This window comes from Rana temporaria, chromosome 4, assembly GCF_905171775.1.
Source record: "Rana temporaria chromosome 4, aRanTem1.1, whole genome shotgun sequence".
Classification (NCBI taxonomy): domain Eukaryota; kingdom Metazoa; phylum Chordata; class Amphibia; order Anura; family Ranidae; genus Rana; species Rana temporaria.
In genome coordinates, this window is record NC_053492.1 from 287,501,773 (window position 1) to 287,524,438 (window position 22,666).

The 22,666-nt window shown below is 40.1% G+C and overlaps 1 protein-coding gene across 1 annotated transcript in view; it reads left to right on the forward strand.

Moving 5' to 3' along the window:
* The window catches only part of LAMA2 (laminin subunit alpha 2), a 1,029,834-nt gene that overhangs the window by 196,683 nt on the left and 810,485 nt on the right, over nucleotides 1–22,666 (forward strand). The window contains 1 exon segment of the mRNA XM_040350410.1: nucleotides 15,741–15,853. Coding sequence (XP_040206344.1) covers nucleotides 15,741–15,853 — 113 coding nt within the window.

Below are 22,666 nucleotides of genomic sequence, written 5' to 3' on the forward strand. Positions count from 1 at the left end.
AAAAGTCAACTATGGGATGGAGTTAGCCCGGTTAGGCAGATGTGATAGCAACTGGTCAAGGACCACTACTGGGCACCACTGGTTGTGGGTCTGGAAGAATTTGATGTCGACCCCAGAATGTTGAGTTTTGGATACTGTCAGAAATAGGAGGTGGGCCAAATGGCACCTGTGTAGCACTTGGCAACCAGGGCCTCTGTAAGTAAACTCCCTTGGCTGTAGGAAGCCGTAGAAGGCCAGGTAACTAGCTTCTTGGATGATCAGGCTGGGCAATAACCTGAAAGGGGACTGTGACAGGATGGCCGACATGTCCTGGGACATGGAACTTGATAATGGCAAGCGTTTGCTACTGGCTATGGGCTGATGTTTCTGGATACTGCGTAGGAGGACTTTGACCGCATGGATCGTAAACAGCTAGTGTTTTCCAGGGTCTTATAGGGAAAGGTACAGCCTGATAGTGTTGTGGGACAGAGTCAGATAAGTGTGGCAGTATGACACGAAGGCCAGGACGTGCTTGATGTCACCTGTCGCCGACCCGGGGCATGCGGCTAGAAACTTGCAGTAGGTGTTCCAGGCAGTGTGTTAGGCCTTCAGCGTGTTGCGCGACAGTGACCAGTTTATGAGCAGGGTAGCTGAAAATGAGGTCAGATCGGCGCCAGGTTTCTGTAAGAAATATAACGGGAAGTTCAAGCGGGAAAGTGTGTCTGCTGCAAAATTGCATTTGCCAGGTATGTAAGTAAAGTGCACATTGAAATTGTAGTGAAAAGATATCAACACCAGCCTGCAAAGGAAGGCCATGATAGCTCAGGACTTGGACCTTTGTTGATGATGTCAGCCGTGGATAAGTTGTCAGTGGAGAAGACCATGGTCTGGCCCCAGATCTGGGTTGCCATAATGATAGGGTAAAGCTCGAACAATGAGAATGTCTGGCTGAACCCTGGGACCAGGAGGATATCCTGCGGCCATGGGCTTGCAAACCAATGGGTGCTAAAAAATGCAGTGAAGCTAGTGGAGGCTGCTGCATCTGTCAATATGTGAGGTGAGAAGGCTGAAACTGCTGGGATGAACATGGTCACGCTGTTTCAGTTTTCAAGGAAGTTGTCCCTCATTGTCAGGTCCGCCGCAACTGCCAGGTCTAGCCTCAAAGCTTGATCAGGGTCCTGTGCATGGTAGAGGAAGACCAGGAGTCGAGTAATAAAAGAAGTGCCCCTGAGGGATGATCCTCATAGCAAAGTTCAGCATGCCTAACAGGGACTGTAGTTGTCTCTTGGTGTAACTTTGTGAGGTTGTGAAGGCGTTAATGACTGCCCTAAACCGGGACAATTTTTCAGGGGGTAGGCTGGCCTGCATGGAGCAGGTGTCAAGAGGAATGCCTAGGATGGACTTCACCGGCCTTCCACTTTATGCTTCACTATGGGTAAGTTGAGGTTGCTAAACACTGCCCTTAACTCGACTAAATCTGAGAGAGGCTCGCCGGGCCATTTGATCAGCAGGAAGTCGTCCAGGTAATGGTAATGGAGGAGTCACCTACATTGTGCGGAGAGGTACTAGAGCCAGTTGGATGCTTTAGCTTAATACAGCAACAAAAGTAAGATATGTGGAAGAGGGTGGAGTTTTTAAGGGGAGGGGAGAGGTGAAGTGGAGGGAGAGTCGCATGCAGAGATCAGTGCTGTAGAGGCGTGAAAGTAAGATGTGGATGGCAGATGCAGAGGTAAACAGCTGTGGAAGAAGGCTTAACTCTGAGCTCTGTGTAGCGCACCCTACACTCTGCTCTCTGTATGCAGCGCAACCCCTGAACTCTGCACTATGTACATAGCACCCCCCCAAACTCTGCATGTAGTGCATCCCTAAATTCTGTACTATGCAGGTAGCGCAACCCCGGGGGGGGGCGGTTTTGGGGGGTTGTACTTGAGTTCCTGCACCTATTTTCTGAGAAGAAAAGCCCTACCAACAACGACTCGGGGCTTGCAAAATTTACGAATGAACCAAACTGACAGGCTAGGAACCGAACAAAATTGCAACATCATATATGGTACAAAAAAGCGGGTTTGAATCCTACCTGCGACAGCAAGCGAGAAGTAGAAGAATAGTGTAGGGTATATTTATATATGTTTGTACATATATCTATATATATCTATATATCTATATATCTATATATATATATATATATATATATATATATATAGATATATCTCTCTCTCTATATATATATATATATATATATATATATATATATATATATATATATATAGATATATCTCTCTCTCTCTCTATATATATATATATATATATATATATATATATATATATATATATATATACAGGGCTTTTTTCTCAAACAATAGGTGCTGGAACTCAACCATGACCCCCCCAAAATCCCACCCCTACACACACTTTCCAAATGACATCAAAATGGTGGGTGTGGTCAGTCAAAGTTCACGAACAGTGGGAGGGTCTTAAAGGGGCATTAAATACCAGGATTGTATTACATACAGAGTGCAGAGTTCAGAGGGGTTACTCAGAGTGCAGAGCTATCACTTGTAAACACAGAAACCGGACTTATGTGTTTACAAGTGATTGTGGTGAGCAGGCACCAAAGGGTCTGAGCCAGAGGTGGTGGAACTGAGTTACACCAAGTTTCACCTGAAAAAAGCCATATATATACAGTATGTGTATATATATATATATATATATATATATATATATATATATATATATATATATATATATATATATATATATATATATATATACATATATATATATATATACTGTATATGTATATATATACACACAGACTTCACATCTTTTTTGTACTTATTGTTCATTTATTGATTGCTTGTATTTGGGACATGATTACCATGTAGTAGTACTATATACGTTTTTTAATGACACAAAAAAATTGTAGGTGTGTTTTTTTTCTTTTTTGGTTAGTTGTTTTGATTTTTCTATTTTGTATTCTGTGCTGTTTTATCTATGTAGAAGGAAAAGAGAGTGTAATTGATTAGCTGCAGCTGGAGGTGGCTTTGTGTCTGCTATATGGCAGCAGGGATTGGTTCCACACCCGAGTCATAAGTGAGCGCTAAGCTAGTGTGAAACTCATCTACTCTTTTATGCACCTCCTGTGCTGTTCTTTGCCTGTATATGATGTGTTTTTTTATGGATATTAGTAATGTAGTACTTTTGTAAAGTGCAACCATCCAAAGTTTCTTCATGTATTCTGGGTTTCAGCTGACGAGTTGAGCATTGCACCTGATGAACTGAGGATAGCGTAAGGAGATCATACATCAGACCAACCAGGAGTAGTGTCTACCTGTGTGTAGTCCTAAATATTGTTGTGGTTGACCTGCAGTAGTGGTCCCATCACTGATTTACCAAATCTTGTTTAGTGCTGTGTATTTCTGTCTGGGCAGCCATCTTGGTAGAAGCAAGAAATAGCTTTTTCTTGTCAGAGCTGCCCCCCCTGATTACTTTATAACCTACAAATTGGTAAGATAATATTCAAGAAGCAGCAGGGAAGGTGGAAGGCACACAGTTCTACATAATAACAAAGCAAAAGTAGGAAAATGATTGCAATGCAGGTTCCTTTCCAGCAAGCAGCACAGTAATTACATCACCAAATGCAAAGCAGCAGTGCCTTAGAAATCACACTGCACATATACAGGTATGAGGCATAGGCACAGGAGTGCCTAGGCACACTCATATACCAGGGAAATGGACAGTGGCAGCTGGTGAATTTTTTTGGAGGGGGGGAAGAAAACATTATGCCAACCCCCCCAGTCTGTTGGTAGCACTTACCCCATCACTGACGGCTTCCTCTGCTCAGCGGCGGCCTCCCATTCTCCTGCTCTCCATGGGTGATCATGGTGGCGTCAGCTTCTGTTTCCTCCCCCCTCCTCTGGCCAATCGGAAGTCTTCTCTTTTCGGCCATTTGGAAAACGGGTCTCACACCCTATTTTGATTGGCCGGAATGAGGATCATTTTTTTTCAAAGTGAATATTCATTCACTGTTGTAACTCACCTCGGTGGGATCGAAGCGCATTCTCTGCGACCCGATCCCACCCTATTTTGAAGCCTATTAGAGCCTCTGGGGGTGGCATGGAGAGAGGGGGGCAGAGCCCCTAATGGACGGGCCGCCACTGGAATGGGCTGCTATTTCTTAGGAGGATTTCAAGGTATATGTTTCTGGCTTTTACCCAAACATTAACATTTCTAGATGTTCCCTTTAGCATTGCAAATATTCACTTTTTGAGCTCAGGCCCATTTTAAATTTCTAGTATCTGTGTAATACCATAGTGTATTTGACCAGTATAGGGATTGTTAAAGTAAAATGTAAGATTATATTGAGCTTGGAATAAGAGAAAGCTTTGCAGTTTTAAATAAACAGAAACTGTAGCTGTTGTGTAAATGAAGCAGACATGCCAAGAGTTAATGAAGGATACATTTCAAACCACATTAACCACATTAACGTCTCAGCATTGTCCTTATGGAAGATATAATTTCTACTTCACTTCAAATGCCAGCAATTTATCAGAGCCTCAAATTAATTAGGATTAAGCCTTCATAATGAGGATTACAATTAATTGTTCATTCATCTACTATTTTTCATTACTAAATCTACCATCCATTTGACCCGAGAAGGTTGGAATGAATATTGGAATTAGATCGAATTTATCATGCTCATTGCTTTTGGCTGCTTTGCTTTGTTTTCAAACAAGCCAAAGTTGGATACATTTTTTTTGTAATTCTAATAAGAAATGTAGTGTTAAAAATGTTATATATTTATAGTTTTGGCATGGATCCAAGGCCAGTTTTCTTTTTAATATACCAGATAACAAAGCAAAACATTTCATTTCACATGAATGTGTTTCTGAGAATGGAAGGGTAGAATGAATAATAGTTCACCAATAACATTTTATTGGACTATATAGACATTTTCCCCTTTTTTTAGTATTACACTTTTAACCACTTAAGCCCCGGACCAATATGCAGCCTAAAGACCCAAGGTGTTTTTACAGTTCGGGACTGCGTCGCTTTAACAGACAATTGCGCGGTCGTGCGACGTGGCTCCCAAACAAAATTGGCGTCCTTTTTTCCCCACAAATAGAGCTTTCTTTTGGTGGTATTTGATCACATCTGCGGTTTTTAGTTTTTGCGCTATAAACAAAAATAGAGCGACAATTTTGAAAAAAAAGCAATATTTTTTACTTTTTGCTGTAATAAATACCCCCCAAAAACATATATAAAAACATTTTTTTTCCTCAGTTTAGGCCGATACGTATTCTTCTACCTATTTTTAGTAAAAAAAATCGCAATAAGCGTTTATCGATTGGTTTGCGCAAAATTTATAGTGTTTACAAAATAGGGGATAGTTTTATTGCATTTTTATTTTTTATTTTTTTTTACTACTAATGGCGGCGATCAGCAATTTTTTTCGTGACTGCGACATTATGGCGGACACTTCGGACAATTTTGACACATTTTTGGGACCATTGTCATTTTCACAGCAAAAAATGCATTTAAATTGCATTCTTTATTGTGAAAATGACAGTTGCAGTTTGGGAGTTAACCACAGGTGGCGCTGTAGGAGTTAGGGTGCACCTAGTATGTGTTTACAACTGTTTGGGGGTGTGGCTGTAGGAATGACGTCATCGATCGTGTCTTCCCTATAAAGGGAATGACGCGATCGATGCGCCGCCATAGTGAAGGACGGGGAAGCCGTGTTTACACACGGCTCTCCTCGTTCTTCAGCTCCGGGGAGCGATCGCGACGGAGCGGCTATAAACAAATAGCCGCGCCGTGGTCCCGGATCGCTCCCCGAGCGGACCCGACCTCCGCATGTAGCGGGGGGGGTCCCGATCGGACCCCCCACCCGCTAATAGGCGAGGACGTACCTATACGCCCATGTGCCTGTACGTGCCATATTGTGGACGTATATGTACATGGGGTGGTCCTTAAGTGGTTAAACATATTCTCGGTCAATACATTATCAGGCAAAGCAGCAAGGACACTTCTGTGCATTCTTTTAGAGGTAAAAGAAAACCATGCATGTTCTATGCAAATATGTAACGCACCTTCTGAAGGTCATACTACAAAGTGTTCTTGTAAATTACAAAAATGTACAAGTTAAAGTAATTGTGTATCCTATTTTTTTTTTTATCTTTCTATTAAGTTTTTTTTTTTTACATATAACATATTATTGACATTTCCTAAGAACATAAAACATTGATACATTTCTATGATTATTTATATTGTGGGTGGTGGCATCTTAAGTTCCCTCCTCAAAAGAAACATAACATAACAGAAAATAAAAAAAAAATGTGTATCCTATTATTACATATCTAAGTGTTATTCCTTTTTCATTAAAATGTACCTGAACCCAAAATTTAATTTTACATGTATTGCTGTAAATGTAATAATAAGAGTCTGCCAAAGGTTTAAATACATTTTTTTTGTGTGTGTCTTAAAAATGTATATGTTCCCTTAAAAAAATCATGTTCCCTTAAAGCATGAATAACAGGACAGTGCTTGTGCTGGGTAATTTGGCCCCCTGTGTCATATAAAATACCTGGATGATCCTGCCTGGTTCTGCCCTCCCCCCTGTAAACTGACCACGGTTCATCATGGCTGCTGAGGTCTGACACCTTGGTCAGTTTTTACGTGCCTCCATCTTCCGCAGCACTCCGGTAGCGTTATCACGCCTGTGTGCACTGGAACTACTGGAAGGCAGCACTTGTTCTGCAGTATTGCTTTGAGCAAGATTTAGATATACTTTAAAACTTTTACATTTTGTTTTAGAAGGCAGAAACTGCTATTTGTGTCTCTATTGCAGAGGTTTTCCTCTTTTCTTGTTAGATCAAAAAGTGATGGAAAATCTCTTCAAAGATTTAAAAAAATATATCATAATTTTAAATAAAGTGGAGAAGTATTGGAACTTCTGTATTTTTATTATTGTGCATTTAGTCTAAGTTCACACCTATACAGCTGCATTTGATGCGTTTTTAGGCCCGTTTTTCAGTGCATTTTGCATTTTTAAACCAACATTTATTATGTGTTTTTTGCATGCAGTTTTCTTGCATTTTGCTTTTTTTCTCTTTATTTTTTTTTTTTTTTTTAAGTTTTCTTTATTAGTTTTCAGTTCAGCCTTATTACAAAATACATTATACAATTATACAATTCATCTTCCTACCTATACATAAAATGTTTAACATACATTCCCCTTCCCCGTTCTACCCGGTCTCATCATGTTCACCTTATCCATCAAACCGTTTTTTTTTTAGTATAAGAGATACCCTGAAATCCCTGGCTGCTAGTCTTCTCTGTGGTACTATCTTCTTGTCTAGGCTAGGGGTTAAACCAAAAAGTTTCTCTACAAAGAGGTCAAAATCTCCATAGTCCATGGACAGTAAGTGAGAGGGGAGGACAGTAAATCTCCCTCGGGGGAGATTTTGGAGGGGGGGGACACAATAGAGAATAGGAGGAAGAGGAGGGGGAAGGAGACACAATAGAGAATAGGAGGAAGAGGAGAGAAGAAAAAAGGGAAAAAAAAGGGGGGGGGAATACCCCCACGTCGTGACTAAAGTGCAAATGCCTGTGTTCCTTTACCTAAAGGGAAATTCTACTTAGTGAAGTTTAACCTAATTATATTCCCATATATGTGGACCTGACCAATAGGGTCTTGCCTCTTGTTCCGTATTTTATAATTTTAAATTGCACACCCTGTGAAGTGGCAAAGTGCCAGTGCTATATATCTTACTTAATATAAAGGGGGAGAGAAAAAAAAAGAAAATATAACCCCCCCGTTATTTTAAAATATGAATAAGTGTTAGGCTATTTACCCTGCTCCTAAGCTAATTTACGGGGCTAGGCGTACTGGCCCAGTCCCTCCCCCACTTGTGTGAGCTGGGCTTGACCTTCTCTTACGGCCTCTTGGGTCTAAATCTAAATACTAAAGTGTAAAAACTCTAAAAGTGCTTATACGAAAAAAAGGGGGGGGAATCCCCCACGTTGAGACTAAAGTGCAAATGCCTGTGTCCCTTTACCTAAGGGAAAATCTACTTAGTGAAGTTTTACCTACTTAAATTCCCATGTATGTGGACCTGACCCATAGGGTCTTGCCTCTTGTTCCGTATTTACAGTTTTAAATTACACACCCTGTCAAGTCACAAAATGCCAGTGCTATATGTCGTACTTAATGTAAAGGGAGAAAGAAAAAAAAGAGAAAAAAACATATTCTCTCCCCCCCCCCCTATTGACCTAGAGTGTTGATAAAGGTTTCTGTTTCCCTAAACTTTCTCCAGCTTCTCCAGGTCTCCTCGTATCTTGCTCTACATTCATTTTGAATTGACAATAGTTCCTCCATATCTCCCATCCTGCCCACCTCCCTGATCCAGTCCCCCACTAATGGAGCATTTTCTTCCTTCCATTTTTTAGGTATTACTGCCTTTGCTCCGTTCAGTAAGTAAGGGACCAGGGACATTCTATATTTTTTCCTTGGGGTCCTCGTTCAGTGGAACAAGCAGGCCCAAGGATCGCTTTTCAGCTCTATCCCACTAATCTTTTTTTATCAGACCTAAGACCTCTTTCCAAAATATCTTTATCCGAGAACACTGCCACCAAATGTGGGTGTGAGTTCCCTCCTGCCCACATCCTCGCCAGCATAAGGGTGACATTTCTCTGTCTATTTTGTGAAGTCTCGGTGGGACAAAATACCATCTTGTCAAAAGCTTGTAATTCATCTCTTTTGTTTTAGTGTCTATAGAAGAAGAGTGAACATAGTCCAAAACCTGTCTCTTCTTGTCCTCCGGTAAATTTTGGTTTAGTTCTACCTCCCAAGCCCTTACAGATTTCGTCATCTCTGATCCTCTTGCCGAAGTAGTATACTGTATATGTTTGAAATCCCTTGTCTACCCCTGCCCCTCCGTTCTATGAGCTTCTCCCATGTATTCATTTCATCCGATGCCCGTAGGGGCTTTGGTAGAGATTGAACAAAGTGCTGAACTTGTCTATACCTCCAACCATCACCTTCCTTGGCTCCAAACCTTTCTTGTAGATCTAACAGTGGACTCCTTTCATTACATCTTATAATTTCAGTGTATCCATCGTTGCCCATCTCAGGAACCTGTCACCCTCTCTCCCTGGTGGAAAGTAGTCCATTCCCGTGAGGGGCAAAAGAGGGCTATTGTAGGGCCATCTTTTACTTTCGCATATTCTATCCCATATCCTGAGGGTCTCTTTAGTTATTAATGGAGTATCCCCTGAAAGACCTCTGTGTTCTTTTGGTATCCATAATTTTATTCCAAGGTTTTTACCACTCAAGTTCTCCTCTATACCGACCCATTTTTTCCTTTGTCCCTCCTCCTGTACCCAGTCGGTTATCCTTTTCAATACCGCTGCCTCATAGTATCTTTTAAAATCTGGTATTTGTAGTCCCCCCTCGCTTCTGGGTCTAGACAAGATCTCCGCCGAAATACGGGGTTTCTTATTTTTCCATATGTATCCCCTTATTATTTTCCCTAGTATTTTAAAATACACTTCTGGAATTTTGATTGGGAGTACTTGAAAAATATACAGGACTTTAGGCAATATCATCATTTTAATGATGTTTATTCTACCGAACCAGGATATTATGTCTGTCCGATAGCTTTTAAGTTCTCCTTTGATTTTATTTAATAATGAGATATAGTTGTCGACATAAAGGTCCCTTTCTGAGTTTGACAGAAGTATCCCTAGGTATTTCATGGCCTTCCGTTTCAATGTAAAGGGATAGAGTGCCCCAAGATCTCTTCTTTTGGGCCCATCGATATAATCAGAGTCTCTGTTTTATCTCTATTTATTACTTTTTTTCTCTTTAAACGCACTGTAAAACACACTGTATAAAGCTAAAATATAAAGTGTCCTGTGAGCCTCCACTAATCCAAACTGCCTTAATTATCAAAAATGAGCTGCAAGCGTTAAACATGCCTCATATATCATGCAAATGTGGATAAATAAATATATATACACTGCACTTTAGAAGTCATACACTATACCAGTGTGAAAAGAAACATACAAAAACCTCCAATAATGAAAAAAATAAAAACATATTTCCTAACAGTAGAAAGTGACAATAGTGCAATAAATTAACACATATGTTAAATATAAAAAAATAAATATATAAAAGATGTGTATATAAAAGCATACACAATGAAGATAATTAATATACAGTGCTATAAGAAGTGCAATTCCCACTTTTATGACCCTGTATAGATTATCAGTGACCCACTGATGCATAAAAAAGTGCTCCTGTGCACGTGTATAGTATCCAGAAAGAGTCTATCCAGGTGTAATAAAGTTCATGCGATTATACAGTTTATGCGATTATAAAACTGTTAGGTGGAATACATTTCCTGCAATTATAAAACTGCTAGGTGATCCAGAACATGCTGTGGTGTTCCTCACTCTGGTGCTTCCCTTAGGTGTTTAATGCTCACCTCAGCGTGTGACTTTGCAATTAAGCGCAGTCAAAACACGCATATGAGCCACCTTTGGGCTCTTGTAGTTACACCAAAATCCTGGACTTGTCAGTATGGTACCTCGGTAAGTGCATGAAATAAAGACTTGATAGTGTAATAGAGTTTTAACGGTTTAATAAACAGAAAGCAAAAAAAACAAACAGGGGTACTCATATAGATTAGGTGCGCTAGTGCACCGCTCTATATCAGGTAAAACAATGGTAAATACCCGACTGGTATGGTATGTTGTTCCTCTCTGACAGATCACCTGTGAAAACGTGGCGTCCACCCCCAGATCCTGCCCCCCCATGTGAATTGTTAACGGGGTATATTGTACCCCTACCATTTCACAAAGAAAGTGTAAAAAATTGTGAAAAAAAACAGACACAATTGGGATACGTCCTTTATTAAAATAAAAAACAAATAGAAAATAAAAAGACCATTCCAGCATTGTAATCCTATGTCCCGCGGTGATCCGATGTCCAGTGATGCTGCAATCTCCACTCCACATGAAACCCCCATGACGCGTAAGAGGGGGCAGTTTTTAAAAGTTTTTTTTGCATTGATACATGACCCAGGTCCCCAAATACGAATTTGCCGCAAACACCCAAAATTGTTCGCTGTTCGAACGGGCGAACTGACAATGTTCGAGAACATAAAGCTCATCCCTATTCGTGATCAGGTCTGAATTGTTGGTAATCAGTAGATCTAGTAACGCCTTGTTTCTAGTTGGTGCATCTACCATCGGACCCATGAAATTGTCTTGCAAGACATTTAGGAACTGGCGAGCCTTAGACGAATGCGTGGTTCCCTTGCAACAGTCAATGTCTGGATAATTAAAATCCCCCATTATGATAACACTTTCCATCCTTGCTGCTAATCCAAATTGTGATAGGAGGTCCATCTCCCTCTCCTCCCTTAGGGGGCCTATAGCATACTGCCAGTATTATTTTCCCCTTAGCTTCATCCCTTTGGAGCTCCACCTTTAAGGATTCCACCACCTCCCTAGCTCCCTTATTGATATCATCTCTCACATTCACTTGTACATTATTCTTGATATATAGGCATACCCCTCCCCCTTTTTACCCTCTCTATCTCTGTGATAAAGTTAATACCCTTGAATGGTTGCCAGCCAGTCATGAGAGTTGTTGAACCAGGTCTCTGAAATTCCCAAAAAATCAAAATCTTCCTCATTCAACAGTATCTCTAATTCACCCATCTTCTCCGCCAGGCTCCTGGTGAGCATGCCACGTAGTTTAGACGGGTTGCATACTGTCCTATTATTGGGTGTTTTGAGATTGCAAATAGGACTTGTTACTATACTTACCTTGGCTGTATGTGCTTTAGTCAACCTACCACTAATGCCCCCAATACTACCCTCTGGAATATGTTCATTGCTTACTATCTCTACCTCTGGACCCTCCCCCTGTGGCCTAGTTTAAAAACCCATCTAACTTTTTGGTCATCTTCAGTCACCCGGCAGATCTGCACCCTCCTCATTTAGCTGCAGTCCATCCCTTCTATAGAACTGGTGACGGACTGAGAAGTCGCCCCAGTTCTCCAGGAACCCAAACCCCTCCTAACTACACCAGCTCCTCAGCCACTTGTTTACTTCCCAAATCTCCCTTTCTGGTGTGGGTCGAGGTACCCGTAGTATTCCTTTTTCTCAAGTTAGCTCCTAAGTCCCTAAAATCATTCTTTAGGACACTTCATCTGCCTCTGTCATTGGTGCCAACACAGTGCAGCACAGGTCCTTGACAGGAGGATTGTGGGGCCCCCTAACGACGGTCTCCAGATTGCAGCCATCTATCATGGGCTATAACTTTCCAATTATCCAGAATGCATGTACAGATGAATAACAAAAACAAAAGAACTACAACCACAGTCTATATTTTATGGTACTTAGAGCGCTAGGATGTGGATATCATCTGAGCAAAGGAGAATACATCATCCATTATGTGATACATCTCCCATCTAGCCACTCCTCTATTAATCTACTACATTATACAGACCACCCTTTGTCTTCCAAGGCTCTGATGAAGAGGGAACCCCTCGAAACGCATGGGTAAACATTTTCTAATGAACATACTGTAATATATTTTTAATGAATACGTAGTAATTTATTTGTATTCATTTAAATTGTTTGGCATAAACTATATTACTTCAATCCGTGTGGTAGATCATGCGCCTTATTCTTCTCTCCCACTTGGCTTATATTGGACCACCCCTGGTCGGTTTAGGCAACGGGACATGCACAGTTTCTTCACATAATATACCTTCTGAATTTACTACCACTCTGCACCAATACCACCTGCACTAGCACAGGAGAATACTTTTTCTGCTCACACCTGTACTTATTGGGATGCTCCAGCCCAGGGTCAGCCTCCCTGGAACTTCCTCCTCTATCCTTTCTGATTATCACCCATCTACTCATTTCTAGTGCCTGCACCTCTTTGTCTTCACCTGTCTCTGTGCTGGCCCCATGCCGGCACCTACCGAGTAAGTTCCCGGCACTCCTTAGTATGGACGGCCTTCTCAGTGCTGACAGTTTCTTCCCTAGATTCAAAACCTGAGCTTCCAGGGAAACAATGCGCTTACATTTTGCACAGCAGTATTCGCCCTCGATCGGATGAAAAAGGAACGCATACATGCCGCAAGATGTACACTAAGTTGCATCTCCATACCTGCTGAGCATCGTACCTACTAATTTAATGAGGATTGGGGATTATATCCTGTCCAAATTACCTAACAACTAGCCTACTGACACTAATACTCAACAATACAATACACAAGTACTAAACAAGACAATACACTCGCCGACCACGTGCACTCGCAGTCCACGTGCACTTGCAGACAACGTGCACCCACAGTCCTCGTGCACTCCCAGAACACGTGCACTCACAGACTACATGCACTCACAGACCACAAGCACTTGCATCCTACGTGCACTCACAGCCTACGTGAACACACAGATCTTATGCCGCGTACACACAACTGTTTTTCGAGATCTAAAAAATTACGTTTTTTTTATGTCATTAAAAACGATCGTGTGTGGACTTCAGAGCATTTTTCGGGTTCTAAAAAATGGCCAATTTTTTTTTCGAACATGCTCTATTTTTTCATGTTTCGTTTTTAAGGTTGTAAAAAATGGTCGTGTGTGGGCTTTAACGACGTGAAAAATCCACGCATGCTCAGAAGCAAGTTATGAGATGGGAGCGCCCGTTCTGGTAAAACGACCGTTTGTAATGGAGTAAGCACATTCATCACGCTGTAACAGACAGAAAAGCACGAATCGTCTTTTACTAACGCGAAATCAGCTAAAGCAGCCCAAAGGGTGGCGTCATCCAAATGGAACTTCCCCTTTATAGTGCCGTCGTACATGTTGTACGTCACCGCACTTTGCTAGAGCATTTTTTTTTTCACGATCGTGTGTAGGCAAGGCTGTTTTAAGGATCGGGTTGAAAAAAACGTTGTTTTTTCTAGACCCTTAAAAATGTAGGCCCGGATTCAGATACATTATCGTATATATCGGCGGGCGTAGCGTATCTCAGATACACTACGCCGCCGTAACTTAGGGCGCAAGTTCCATATTCAGAAAGAACTTGCGACCTAAGTTACAGCGGCGTAATGTAAATGTGTCGGCGTAAGCCCGCCTAATTCAAATGTGGATGATGTGGGTGTGTTTTATTTAAATTACTTGTAACCTACGTAATTGACCTTTCTTACGAACGGCGCATGCGCCGTCCATGAACGTTTCCAAGTGCGCATGCTCCAAATTACGCAGCAAACTGTCAATGCTTTCGACGTGAACGTAACTTACGTACAGCCCTATTCGCTAACGACTTACGCAAACGACGCAAATACGACGCTGTTCGTTCTTTTCCGACGTCCATACCTAACATGACTTACCCCTGCTTTATGAGGGGTAACCTTACGCCGGAAAAAGCCTTACGTAAACGACGTAAAAAATGCGCCGGGCGGACGTACGTTTCTGAATCGACGTATCTACCTAATTTACATATTCTATGCGTAAATATACAGAAGCGCCACCTAGAGTCCAGCGTAAATATGCAACTAAGATACGACGGCGTAAGAGACTTACGCCGGTCGGATCTTAGCGAAATCTATGCGGAACTGATTCTAAGAATCAGGCGCATAGATACGACCCCGCACACTCAGAGTTACGATGACTTATCTGGAGATACGCCGTCGTAACTCGTATCTGAATCCGGGCCGTAATGTTTTAGAACCGGAAAAACGGTCGTGTGTAAACAGCATAAGTCTCTGTGACGTGGAGGTTTATCTCGCAAATCTTGTCCCAGAAAGTGGATATTTTAGGACAATCCCACCAGATATGTATCATGTCTCTTCTAGCTAAACGCCAGCACAAATCAGAGTCAGTCAGTGGGTACCATTTTCCTTTACTGGTGTCGCGTACCACTGCGACAGCAGTTTGTAGGAGTTTTCTTCCAACCTCCTGCTAATTGAGCACTTGTGAGCTAGAATGCATGCACTTTCCCATTGGGAATCAGAAAAGTAAGTGTGGTGTGCCACTTTGAATTTTCTTATTGAAAGCAAAGCATTCCCTGATCCGCCAGGTATGGCACATGCATACCTAAATTTCTTTTTATAGTCACTTTTATATTTGTAATGACATATTATTCTTAAACTGACAATAACATAGGCAACATACAGCATACCACTACAAATACGATTATAATACAATATACAAAAAAGAACACTAATTACATTTTTGGGATCTGCAAAGAAAGCCAGGGAAATGTATTGTACCTTTTATACTCTAATTGTAGTCAGTGATCTTTGGTAGAATTGCATGTCTGATGCAAGGCCATCAAAGGCAACTAGGAGGACCATTTCTAGTATATTTCTAGTATATTGAAACTGATATTAAAAATGTAACTCATCTACTTAAAGCCAGTCAAAAATTCTGGTAAAATGGATACGTATTAGTTTATATAGCAATGGAAATTAATTGCTGGTAGCCTGAAAAAGAATAGCGTAATAAAAAAAAATTGTAAATATGAATTGAGTCACTTGTATTTTCAGCATTTTCTCTACACAGTAAATTAGCCAGTTCTAATAAAACAAATCTTCAGCAAATAGCTGACTCACAAATCCTAATTCTTAATTATGCAGATGAACAAAAAGAACTGAATATTTTATTTCCCATCTGATGTACTGTAATATGCATATGGAAAATTACACTTTTTTCTTTCTTTTCTTTTCTAGTACATTATCCAATTGCTCACGCTATCAATGGTAAGAGATCATGGTGGCAAAGTCCAAGCATTAAAAATGGGGTGCAATACCACTATGTGACAATTACTCTGGATCTCCAACAGGTAAGCAAACTATGTTCCTGACCTGACAAATAAGGAAAATAGGGAATTTTATTGGAAATTGTCTGCCACTTATTTAACACTTAATTTAACCTTGGTTTACTCATACAATACATTTTTTTTATTGCAATATAATATTTGTATGCACTAATGTAAGCCATGGAATAAAGGCATTAGTAGAATGAGAGCTCAAACTGCCTGTCAGAGATTCATGCAGTTTCAAGATCAAAGGCTGGCATGCATAGACATATTTTTTTTCTTGACATTTAAAACTTACTGTTGATATTGTTGGTGTAGAGATGTGCAGATTCAATGTGGCTGTATATAGCGCAAGATAAGGCCATATAGAGAAAAAAGGAGTTTTAGCTTACAGGTAAGTTAAGTTACTGCAAGGAGTAGGGGCTTAATTTTGGCTTTAGTATTAACTTTTGGTTTGGTCAAGGAAGTGGCATTGCATGAGTTGCCAACAACATGTGCTAGGCAAGTATTGTACCCGGTAATCCATAGACCAACAGCACTCCCTGAGTCCCTTCCACCAGAATTTATACTGTGTGGATAAATGTATTACCACAGGACTACATTTACACTGACCACAATGTGATAGGGCTAAATCTTTACTGACTCCAGACTGCAACAAAGAAGAGACCACCAAAGCATACCAATTACAGTTTGCATGAAGTACCAATGTATAGCAGGGCCATTGTTTTCCATCACCATCAATGTTTAACAACTGTATTACCACTGATCAATAATATATAACAGGGGGATATTTTATTGATCACCAATCAAACCAGAAAGAGAGAGTGGATATTCCTATGACGACCGCTAAGGTAATAAAAGGGCCATTTTCATTGTTCACAAATGTAAAGAGAGCTGTTATCAGGGGTGTAGCATAGCAACAGTGAGAGGTGTTGCTAATGGTATGCAATATAATTCAATGGACAATGGTTTGCAGAGGACCTCATCAACATTTTGCTTGTAGACCCTGTGATTTATACCTACTGTACACATCTGGATTAGATTATGGATTAGGTTACTGTAAATAATAATTTTAACAGTTGTGTTAAGTGTTGGGAGTAAGTATAAAGGCATGGGTTAATGATTGGTTATTGACTAGGTGACCACACGGCTTGCTGCACTGTTCTAACATATACAATCTCCGGGAATCACTGCAGATGAACTGATCTTCATAGCGGTGAGAGAGTATTGAATAATGGTATCGAATGTTGTTTTTTATTCGTTGTTTGTAAGTGCATAGGGTTAAGGGGGGATTTGATTTTTAATAAAATCCTAACAGAGTTACGCTATGAGGATTGTTTTCCTTAATGTTTGAGTCTGAGGAAACACCTATGATCACATGAGTGAGATTAATGAGATTTTCAAGTGTACCAATCCATGGTCCCGGTGTTCCGATTAAGATACCTTGGATGATGATTCCCTGGTACTGTTTGGTCATAAATATCCAAAGTGTTATTTGATAGATTTCTGGTAAGTTGAATCACTCGGTACGGTGAAGGTGGATTCTCTATACACCTGATGCATTTTTATGAACTATTATCCAAGCAACTTGACCGAATCTGTCTCACTGGGTGTTTTGTACTATTGTCATCTAATGGTGTAAGTGCTGCTTTGCCTTAAGGAAAATTCTTTTTTGGAATAGACTTTATGGCTTATGGATTATATGGTTATTGACTATTATTCAGTAGCATATTTCAAGACATCTTTTACCCATTATTTTTTTTTATTTGGCCATGGTACATGTCCTTCAGTGCATTGTGTGTCTTTTTGTTCCTTTTATTTGACTAAATAATTTGTATTAACCCTACAAATGACCTGTATTGAATAATAAGAATTACCCTTCATAAAATAAAACAAGGTTCACCACAAAGTTGGAGACCTTCCAGCAAGATTTGCACATCCCTGACTAAAAGTATGTCACTAACATCCAGCAACATATTTCATTGTTCTAGAGTATTGTGGTGTTCTAGGAAGTAAATCGGTTAAGTGTAGAGTAGGTGTATTAAATATATGACAGGTTCATGTCCAGTCAGTTCATACAGAGCGGACAGGGACACAGACCACTCTCCTCTATGGGCTGCCGGATGTAAACAGTCTTCCTGTGCTTTAATATCCGACTACCATCCTATCTGATCCACCGGACGGATAGAAAACTTATCCCCATCCGTCTGTTTTTGGCAGATTGGATGTAGGCGGGTATAAACTGACACGTCCGTTTACACCTGCCACTTCATAGAGAAGAGTTAAGACTCTGATCGAGTCCGCCTGAAAAACTAACAGATGGGCTTAATTGGAATGTCTGTGTGAAAGGGGCCTAAGTGACTTCCAATAGGTAGTTAAAGCGGGGGTTCACCCTATATAAAAAAAAAAAAAAAAATGTTCCCTCTAGCATTAAATCCGGCATAGTAGCGCGAGCTACACTATGCCGGTCTTAATTTTTTTTTCCCCGTACTCACTGTTATAGCGTACATAGAAGATTCCGGGGAATGGGCGTTCCTATGGACAGGGAAGGTGATTGACGGCCGGCCGTGGCACGTCACGCTTCTCCGGAAATAGCCGAAATAGGCTTGGCTCTTCATGGCGCCTGCGCATAGCCTGTGCGCAGGCGCCGTGAAGAGCCGAGACCTACTCCGGCTGTCTTCGGGGAGCGTGATGTGCCAGAGCCGGCCGTCAATCACCCTCCCTCTTGCTAGGAACGCCCATTCCCCGCGGCAGACGGAATCGTCAATGCACGATATAACCGTGAGTACCGGGATAAAAAAATTAAGACCGGCATAGTGTAGCTCGCGCTACTATGCCGGATTTTATGCTGCATTGTTCTTAAGGAGGGTGAACTACCGCTTTAAATCTCTTAGCAGCAGAGAGATTAACTGCTAGTGTAGTCCTAACCTTTACCTTGAAGCATACGGATACTGTTGCAGGTGTATTTAATTATTTCAGGATTCCATAGTGATCATAATGAGGAACCAACAGTAAGGGGCTGGGGGGGGGGGAATGGCCCAGTCACAACTTCAGATGAATTGAACTGAAGTCAGTATTTGCATTAAGGACTCCTTGTGCCTTCATTTCTGATCTTTTAGCAGTAGTTAAGCAGTTAGGTATGCTTTTTGTAGTTAGCTGCCTTATTTTTAATGGCTAAAATATCTCTTTAATACCATAACCAAATTATTCAGTAGAAATGATGTATGGGTTTGTTAGCTCAATGGGGTAGATGCGTTTTAGTGAGTCATGTCAGTCAGAACTTAAAGGCTGGTAACCCACTCTTACTTAAAAGAAAATCAAAGTTCCAATAAAGAGTCTCATGCAGATAATTTTCCAGCTTCGACAAAAACACAATCACTGACAATACCGAGCCACGTGGCTCTCTTGTCGGCAGAACCTCGGCTCTTTTTGGTTTCCCTGACCATGGGTTCTTCAGGTTTACTCTGCCTTTTTTGCAGCACTTCACTGCACAGGCCCACTCCTGGCCTCTAAATGGGGTTCTTCAGCCCCTTCAAGCTTACTTACTCCTCTGGAGACTTCCGGACTCCCTCCAACCCCTGGACTTACTAGCCACCTCAGCTTCCTCAGTCTCCCAGACACTTCTAGCTGTCCCGACTTTTCTAGTGCTTGGGCAAGGAATCCCTCTCACAAGGGATGCAGTCTCCTGCAGAAACACCCAGCCCTTCCAACAGGACTCTGTCTGTAAATGGCAGCAACTAAACCTTTATCAGACTTGGTTATTAAGGACCCTTCATATCTGTGTACTCACACAAGTTGCAGGTGTCTAGCAAAACCCAGGTATAAGGTTGAAGGTTCCGTTCTGCCCAAGACACTTTGAAGCCTTCAAGCTCCAGGCCCGGATTCTAAACTACAACACAGTTTTCTCAACTCACAATAAACAATAGTCTGGAACTTTGCATTAAACCTGAATGTGAATCCTGTGTCAATTCTACCTTTGGTTCCTAAACTCACATAGTGGCAAGGCCTTGTAGTGTCGCAAAGAAAATATGTAAACGTCACATCACATTTTAACACTGGAAAAAAGAATTCAAAATATGCACTCACTGAAAACACACTACATTGTGTCTTTAATGGTTTCTCCTCTACCATAAACAATATTCATATTGATATGTAGTCTATGAGGAAACTCTCCATTACCTTACCTTTACATGTATGATAGTCCAGAGCACCTAAACACTAAATTTAAGTATTCAAAGCGTCTTTTCCAAATAAATAATTTCACAAGTACTCTGAAATCAATTTTGGATGTTCTGTGTATTGAGGCATGACATTTATTCAAATGTAATTTACTAAATAATAATAAAAAAAAATGTACAGTATACATAATACCTTTATAGGAAAGAAACACTGGAAAGATAATTTATGTTGGTCTTCCTATTGAACATATCTAAAACAATGATAAATAACATATACTCTAAACTGGCATCAGTCAAGTGCTGCAGTTTAGAGTATGTGTTAGTCGGCCCTCTAGGATCCGATCTCCGATACTAGGGCAGCTGGTTGTTTCCATAGCTGCTATGGTGACCAGAGTGCATATAGAGCATGATGTCAGTCACCCTCTTGAGCCTTTGAGAAAGCAAACTACAGTGCAATGACGTCAGGCGAAGTTTGGATGCCATCTTTGGAAATGCTTCTGTGATATGCCTAACTTATCTGCTCAAATATGAGTGTGATTTTAATCTTTTTAATAAAACTGGAAGAGCGATCTACACATTTTGTTTTTGTTTTTCTGCTCCCTATATATCATCCTTTAATCTAGGAGGTGATTTACTGCTGAAAGCGGAGAACTGGAGAGGAGTGATGTTTAAATGTAAATAAAGAGCAGTTGGCCGCCTTTTATTTCAGTGGGGGGCCGACAGATGAGATGAGCAGACACTCATAAAGTGGGGTGAAGGGCACGTGGGTGTGTATGTGGTGTGCATATTGAAGATTATTGTTTCACTTTTGAAGGTTTGGGATTTTCTATTTCAATTTGCATGGAAATTGGACAGTGTATGAAACTTAATATGGTGATTGACTCACTTTTTCAACTTGTTTTAATTTATTTTTTTATGATGATCTTATAGAGAGAATGCCACTATTGATTGCACATATATATGTATGATTTCACCTATTTATTTATTTATTATTATTGATAGTATAGATATGTATTTTTTGTTTTTTGACTGATGTTTATACTGGGAGTTTATGGTAGTCATGTATTGAAAGCGCTTTACTATTTGTTTATTTATCATTGTTATTAGTGTAATGAGTGCACATTTTTTTAGTGTAAGATGCTCTCTTGTTTTGAATTATGTACACTTGTGTGAAAAAGCATTTGCTCCATTTCTGATTTTTTTTTTTTTCATATTCGTCACACTTAAATGACTCAGATCATCAAACACATTTTATTACACAAAGATAACCCAAGTAAATACAAAATGCAATTTTTAAATGATGGTTTAATTTATTAGGGCAAAAAAGCTGTCCAAACCTGCCAGACTGTATGTGAAAAAGTAATTGCCCCCTATACCTAATAACTGGTTGTGCCACCCTTGGCAGCAACAACTGCAATCAAGCATTTGTAATAACTGGTAATGAGTCTTTCACATTGCTATGGATCAATTTTGGCCCACTATTCTTTGCAGAGTTGTTTTAATTCAGCCACATTGAAGGGTTATACAGCATGAACATGAAAGGCCTGTGTAAGGCCATGATACAGCATCTCAACTGGATTTAATTCTGGGCTTTGACTAGGCCATTTCAAAACCTAAACTTTGTTTGAATCATTTGTAGGTGGATTTGCTGTTGTTTGGATCATTGTCCTGCTGCATAATCCAAGTGCACTTGAGCTTGAGGTCACAAACTGATAGCTCGACATTCTCCTTTAGGATTTTCTGGTAGAGCTCAGAATTCATAGTTCCATCAATTATGGTAAGCTTTCCAAAAAATTGTGGTTAATCACAGTTCATTCATGATTCAGTATGGAAGGGGGCAATTACTTTTTCGCCAGGCAGGCTTGAATAGCTTGTTTTCCCTAATAAATTAAATAATAATTTAAAAATTGCATCTTGGATTTACTCAGGTTATATGTGTGTAATATTAAAATGTGTTTGATGATCTGAATCATTTAAGTGTGAGAAATATGCAAGAATTAAAATAAAAATCAGGAAGGGGACAAATACTTTTTCACACAACTGTGCATATATATGTTATGTTGACCTCTGAAAAAAAGATTGAAGCCTGTATGTCAGCAAGGATTGGAAACATGTTTAACAAGTGGTATCCCCGTATTTGACAATTTCAGGGCATTGTTATAAATATTAAGCTGTCCATTATCGACGATTCCTGGCATCAGTTTTCAGAATGTTAGGAGTTTCAAGAATGCATTGAGCTGAACAATCATTTCCATTGTTTTCACTTTGGTTTGTACTTTGCAATCTGAAAGAGGAAAAACTTTGGATATTTTCTTAGCCACTCATTAATACATAGAATGTATTTACCTATTTTTTACTTTACGTAATTATTATATATTTTAGTACTTAATTAATTTAAGCAATTTTACATATTTTTTAGCGTGGTGAGTTAAGTGTCTAATAAGTTGTTATTTATTATCTTACCATTGTCTATTTAACATCAGTGGAGATTATCCAGCAAAGAGGGAAATAATATAGTAAGATCCGTGGAAAAAAAAGATTTACATCCATGTTGTACTTAAAAGGATCCACTGACTACACTAATGGTTTATTAGTTTATTACTGTACCCGGGGAAAACCTTTCATCATTTGCAAGAGACATTTTGCATAGTGTCTTCTG